This window comes from Propithecus coquereli, unplaced genomic scaffold (genome assembly GCF_000956105.1).
Source record: "Propithecus coquereli isolate 6110/MARCELLA unplaced genomic scaffold, Pcoq_1.0 Scaffold116, whole genome shotgun sequence".
In the NCBI taxonomy this organism is placed as follows: Eukaryota; Metazoa; Chordata; class Mammalia; order Primates; family Indriidae; genus Propithecus; species Propithecus coquereli.
The window spans coordinates 637,193-644,338 of NW_012135636.1; the positions used below are offsets into that span (position 1 = coordinate 637,193).

The 7,146-nt window shown below is 41.5% G+C and overlaps 1 protein-coding gene across 1 annotated transcript in view; it reads left to right on the forward strand.

Moving 5' to 3' along the window:
- Window positions 1–3,924: 3,924 nt before the first annotated feature.
- The window catches only part of PSMA6 (proteasome (prosome, macropain) subunit, alpha type, 6), a 21,063-nt gene continuing 17,841 nt past the window's right edge, over window positions 3,925–7,146 (forward strand). Inside the window, exon 1 of the mRNA XM_012658210.1 lies at window positions 3,925–4,188. Coding sequence (XP_012513664.1) covers window positions 4,113–4,188 — 76 coding nt within the window. The 5' untranslated portion in view covers window positions 3,925–4,112. The remainder of the gene's footprint in view (window positions 4,189–7,146) is intronic.

Sequence of the window (7,146 nt, forward strand, 5' to 3'; positions counted from 1 at the left end):
TCAAAAAGTCTAACTTGGTGGCCCCACAGAGAGGAAGATCAAAGTTTCCACACAGACATAGCAATTCTGCCCCACAGGCTTGTGTTAAAGCTACTGGAGTGTTGGTACCCAGACTTTCGTGAAAGCTCCCCAACTCAGGGGAAAGTCCATCTGGGTGAGTAGTTTAGCTGCTGCCTGGCACCCAATGGCACATATTCATGAAGCCTGCTGCCAGGGGATTTCCCATTATAATGGAATCAGCAAGGGTTTTGTCTTTCTGAAAGATTCCCAGAGGAATTCATTTGCCTATGTGGAAAAATCTCAAATTCTAATGTAAAATCTCTGAACTTTTAGGGGATTGAATTCGGATTTCTCATTTAATCACAAATCTTTTTTTTTTTTTTTTTTTTTTGTAGAAATAGGGTCTTGCTATGTTGCTCAGGCTGGTCTCAAGCAATCCTCCTATCTTGGCCTCCCAAAGTGCTAGGGTTACAGATATAAGCCACCAAGCCCAGCCACAAATCTTTTCTAATAAAGAAAAACAATCCAGCATAAATAGGAAACCCAAATAGAATGCACATTTAATGAATGCTGAGTGTTTATTTCATACTAGGAACCATTTGGTATTGATACACTGGTGAGCAAAGCAAATGTGGCCATAGCCCTCAAGGAGCCTGAGGTTCTAATTCTAGCTTTCAATTTATGTTCGTATGGAAAATAAAGTCGATTCCTTCCAGGAGGTATCCTTAAGAATATTAAAATGTATATACCATGCTAAGGCCAGGCATGATGGCTCATGCCTGTAATCCTAGCACTCTGGGGGGCTGACGAGGGAGGATGGCTTGCGATCAGGAGTTCAAGACCAACGTGAGCAAGAGCAAGACCCCCATCTCTTAAAATAGCAATACTAAAAATAGAAAAAATTAGCCGGGCATGGTGGCGCATGCCTCTAGTCCCAGCTACTTGGGAGGTGGAGGCAGGAGGATTGCTTGAGCCCAGGAGTTTGAGGTTGCTGTGAGCTAAGCTGACGCCATGGCACTCTAGCCCAGGCAACAAAGCGAGACTCTGTCTCAAAAAAAATATATATATATATGTATACACACACACACACACACATACCATCCTAAAATCCCATGCCTCCTTCAGGGCCCACCTTAAATGCAACTTCAAGAAGGGGTCAAGATTTGTTTGAATGTGTGAAATAATTCTCACAGCCTGCATTGCGTGTGATTTGAAATACCTCATCTACTGCAAGGCAGTGAACATTCAGAGCCATGTCTATATGGGAAGCAAAGGCTTGCAGCTATGAAAACATTCCTCAGTTGTTCCCTTTCTTTCTACAGTTTTCAGTTCCACTTAACAGTTATTTATTGAACTCGTATGAGGCAAGCCATGGGCGTGGGGTAATGGAGAGTACAGAGATGAAAAGTACCCTGCCTCTGCCCTGCCAATCTTTGGTGAAGCCCAGACACATAATTCTTTAAGTTAAAGCATTTAATTGCCAATATTTGACCTACAAAATGGCCATTTCCTTTGGTTCGGGTTAATAAAAGATTCAAATTATATGCAATGGACATATAGGGGAGAAAGAGATAGACTAGCAGATTTGAGCTTCTTAGGAGAGGAGATGGGAATGTGGTGGTCCTTACAAGAGAGATAAGGGTATGGAGGAGTTTGAGGTGTGATCAGGCAGTGCAGATCCAAGCAGTGCTGTGGAATGTAGCCTTTGAATAAAAATAGGAGGATGAAGTAGAAGGGAAGTTGGAAAAGATAGGTAGAGGTCAACTTGTAGACAGCTTCAACACTAACCTAGAGACTAGATTTTATTCAGTAGTGAGGAGCCCAAAGGAATCTAGGCAGAGAAGCAATCTAATGGGATCTTGCTCTAAAAAGATGTTTCCACAAGAAGAGACTCTACTGTGCCAGAGTAAATGTAAAAAGGGTCTAAATTTGGACAGTGAAAACGAGAATGAAAAGCAGGCAGGCAGAATAATTCCATAGGAATAATCAACAGCATTCAGTAACTCACCAAATAGAAAGGCAACAATAATAAAACAGCCACCATTTGATAAGTGCTTATTATATGCTAAGTACTTTGTTTAGAACTTCTTTGCCTTTTCTCATTTAATCTTCACAATGGCCCCCATAAAGTATATCTTATTCTCCAAATTTAACAGATAAGGGAATCCAGACTTAGGGAGGCTGCATAGGGTCCACAGATCTAGTAACTGTCACAGATGGAATTTAAATTCAGGTTTAAATAGAAAGGGATGCACTCTAACTCCTATGCTATAAGGGATTCATTCATTCAACTAATATTAATTGAGCACTTAATATATGTGAGAAGTTATTCAAGTTGCCTGAGTTATATCATTGAACAAAACGAAGATCCTTGCCCTCACAGAGCTTAGATTGGGGGTGAGGGGAGACAATAAACAGTGAACAAAGTGAGCAGAATAAGGGAGATCAAGAGTGTATGGAGGCAGAGTGGGGAAGTGTTAAGGAATTAAGACTGCTACAAGGTTTTGGCTCTGAGGACCTGGAAAGCATGATACAAGGGGCAGGAATTGGCTTGAGAGGGAAGAGATAAGGAGTTCTGTTTTGAACATGTTGAGTTTTGAGTTGTTATGTTTCTCAGTATGAGAACATCCCATAGGCAATTAGAGAAGAATAAGCTCCAGAGAAGGGGCCAGCTAGACAACTAACTTTGAGAGACATCAGTGTAGCTGGCTGTTCAGGCTATGGAACTGAGTTCATCCTCCTAGCAGCCTTGCTAAGAACTTTTTATCTATGACCACTCAGGCAAACTGTAGGAATTACAGTACACCAGGCTCTCTCAAAGTCTGAGAAAACAAAAGTACTCAAAAGGTCAAGACAAGTTGGTCCTGAGTGTAGGGACCTGAACCAGAAGTAAAGGACAACTTTTATCAGTATACTTCGGAATTAGCCAGCGATGGAAAGTACCCTGTGTACCAGAGATCTGTTTGCATTTACTGTTTTCTTAGCCATGTTTCAGTCTGGGATTTTATTTTTCAGGTTAATAGAAATTTATTTTTTAAAAACACTCGAGATATTAAATTTCCTTATGAGGGTCTTACAAATTTTTTTCTTCAAAATGGAAAGTTTAGGAGAAACTACATTAAAGAGATTAAGAATCCCTCCTTCAGTATTTACAGCAGGAATTAAAGTGACCACAAAACTTGGTGTATCTGGCCTTCCTGGTGCACAAACCTCGGGAGGTTTAATATCATGTTTTGCATTTTATATTCAATAAACAGGAGTGTGCCTAGGGGTAAAGTCAAAATAGGCACAGTTTTACAATTTGAAAAGCCACCTGCTGTTCTCCCGGAGCTACCTCGCCTGCTTGGATTACTCTCACTAATCCGTCCAACACTAGCTTGCTATAAGCCCAACCCCTTTGGCTCTTATTTATCAATCAAAGCCGCTTAACCTCGGGATTCCCCCATCACCCATATTTTAACCTCAGTTCCACTTTTAAGAGTAAAAATTGTCGGGGCTGCTGGCCAAAGGAAAATATTGCCCAACTAGAAGAAAATTCTGTTCTTTCCAGTGGCTACTTGAATCCGGTCCCTTCAGTGCCTAAATTTAGCGGCTGCTGCTACTTAGTGCACCTGCAATCTATCTCCCTCCAAAGTAGGAAGGAAAGTGTCAGGGAAGGAGGTTAGGAAGAAAGCAAACCAGCAGTCTAACCAGACACAGAATGGCTGCAAGGTGTCAAAACTAACGAGAGACGGTCTACTTAGGTCACATCGATAGGCAAATCACTACTCTGGGCCCCCAGGAAGCCTTTTCCCTCCTTGCTATAGGCAATTCACTCTCACGATGAAAACCATAAACCGCCATGACCCCAGTCTCCCCGGCTATAAGCAAGCCGTTGCCTGGCGCATGCGCACAGCGAAGACATCCGCCCTTGCTCCCATGCTCCCATCAGGGGCGGGGCCTCGACGCTTTCTCCGCGCTCAAAGGGGCTAGAGAGCCGTGAATTTCGCGTGCGAGAGCGGAAGAAAGCCGGACAGTGCCCCGGAAGCAGTCGCTGCAACTTCCGGGAGGGGTTTGTACGCGTTGTGCGGGAGCTACGGGGCCCAGATACTGTGTAGAAGTGGTGTACCAATATGTCCCGTGGTTCCAGCGCCGGTTTTGATCGCCACATTACCATTTTTTCACCCGAGGGCCGGCTCTACCAAGTAGGTGAGTGAACCACGTCCGCCTATGGTCCACCTGAATTGCCCTGTCATGGTACGGCCTGGAGCAAGCAGACGCGGCCGGAGTTTAGTCTGGGGCTGAAGCAGGGCCGGAGCTGGGTTGAGTCCCATGGTGCTCCCACCCTTCTCTGGAGGTAGGGACCGGGGGCCTGAAAGCTGAAATCTGGCTCTCTTCAGGGCGAGCGGCCTCACTGCCTGCACACAATAGTTAGCAAGATAGGGCTATAATGCCTGACTCCGGCTTCCTGAGGCCCCTTCAATTGTTGCATTCTGTCCTGGATTGGCCCAGGGTCTGTTCTTCTCTAAGGGTAATTGATTCCTTAACCTCCCAACTAAAATGCCCCCTCTCCGTTTTCCTTTGCAGTATGGACTGCCTTGTCCTGTGGTTAATTCCACACAGGCATTGAGAGCCTACTATGTGCCAGACACTGCTGGTTCTAGGAGATACAAAGATGAGTGTCACACCCTCTCCCATACTGAAGTTCACACCTTAAAGGGAGTGACAGATACGTAAACAAACGGATAAAAAGAAAAATGAAAAGTGCCAATTTACAAGTATCTACAGAGTTCAAGACATCTTTGGAAAACTGGTAGATAGGATTGAGAGGCACCCATTCTAGAGCTGCACTTGAAACTGGCATCCCCTTTTAACCCGCAGCTATTTGAAAATTCCTGTAGTTTAAATGCTCGTTCTGGATTGTAATTGAAGTACTGTGTACTAGTTGTTAACTGAAGGAACAGCTTTAGTGGAATGAAACCTGAACAAATTATCAGTTACTCAATATAGCAGTTATATTTTGCTGAAGTGAGATGATGTCAAGATTTAGGTTATGATTATAAGCCAGACCCTTGACCTCTTGCCATTGAGAATTTAGTATCAGGAGAGCCTTATTTACATCTGGTCCATGATAGTTTCATTTTTGAATGAATTTAGTATTTCAGTGCCTTGGCAAGGACGGTACTGTAATTGTGCTTGAAATCATGAGAGAGTTGCCCTGTAAATGAGGTTCTCTTCACCTGTAAATTTCAGAAATGCAGTTGAAGATAAGTTGGAATGAAACTGGTTCACTGTATCACTACATACTGTATATAATGTAACAAGAGCCAGCATCATACTGGGTAATTCGATAATCCTGTAATTTATCCTGAATTGAAAAATATAATCAAAGATAGAACAAAGAAATAACTGTATCCTCAAGGAATTTTCGTTTTTAATGTTTCATTTCTGAGTTTTAAAGAATTTCTCTATATTGGACTACTGCTTTTTCTATTTTGTGGTTTTTAATATTTCAACAGGAAAAGTCACACTGAGACTCACACCCTTACTTCTGTATACTTTATTGTAAAATCTATCCATAAAGCATAGTCTTTAATGTTTCCCAGATTTGGTGAGCAGAAAGGCTGAATATTGTGTCATTTTAATAGTTTAAAAAGATTTGGAAGAGAACATATAGTTCAAAACAAGTTTAATATCTAGACAGAATAATTTTAATCTCTGTAAATAACACATTCCTTCCATTATTAAGGGCATTAATTAGACATTGTCAGGAAAAGGAAAGTGAAAGAATAGTTAGTATGAGCCAGCATTATAGTGGTGAAGAGTTGAGGCCCTGGAGCTTTAACTGGATTCACTTCCTTGCTCTGCTCTGTATGAGCTGACCCGGGCACTTGCCCAGGTGTGTAACCTTAGCCTTCATTACTACTTGGAAAGTTGGGCTAATATAATTCTTCCTTATATGGTTGTTTCAAAGATTAAATAAGGCAATGTATGTACAATGCTTAGCACGTGCCCGCCACATAGTAAATGCTCAGTAAATGTCATTAGGTGCTTGTTTGATTCTTTGGCTCATTTTTGTGGTCTATTAGATTACTAGCTCTGTAAACTACCAGTGGTAGTCTACATGGAATATTTTCCTTTCTATGGGTCCCTCCATGCTTACTTCTCCAGTAAAATATATGTACATAATCATAATATTGTAAATACTGTTTATTAGTTTATAAACTTTAGAATCTTCCAAAGACAAAGCATATGAGAATGATAGAATGCAAGTTGTAAACTTTGACAGTGGAAAAATAGTATAACAAAAATGGGTTGATGACAAGGGAAGAAAAGATTAATGGAAAGGTAAGTATGCTCCTCATCTTCTATACTTGGGACTCAAAAGATAAATGTAGTCTAAAGTTGATAAATCAGAAAATAGAGGTATAAATTTAAAGTTACAATGCTAACCATAATTATAAACATAATATATAATTATAACATTAGGGAGAAAGACTTGTTTTTCAGTTTATACCCTTCAGTAACTATTGAAATAGTTCTTTTAATGTAAGTATGCAAGCTGTATGTGTGCGTGTGCGCATGTGTGTATGTTAAAAATTGTAAAGCACTTAGCTTTGAAATCTAATTTCAGAAATTACCCAAGTTACCGGAGGGGAAACTGAAGTGCTCGTGGGCCAAATTCAGCCTGGCTATTTTAGCCCCGCTCCCCCTTTCTGCTTGCCGATGATCCTGTGCTGGATAGGTCTAGGAAAGGAGGAGAGGAGTAGTTGTTTAGGTTTGCCTACCAGGTAGATATGAGCACTGCTTGGTTGCTTTTAAGGAGGGAGCATGCTGATAAGGGAGCTCCAAAGAAATGGACTGGTAGAGACAGATTGGAAATAAATGTAAAATGGTATTGTGTATTGAAGCCAGATTTCCTGGGTTCGAGTCCTTACTTTATACCAAGTGTGAGAATATGAAAACTTTCTTCATCTGTAAAATAGAGATAATAATTCCACTTAGCTTATAGGGCTCTAAGGACTTAATTAGTTAATAGATTTAAGGCACTTAGAACAGTGCCCAGCTATAGTAAATACTTAGTAAGTGTTGCTGTAACGGATGCTGTCTAGGCCGGGCGCGGTGGCTCACACCTGTAATCCTAGCTCTCTGGGAGGCCGAGGCGGG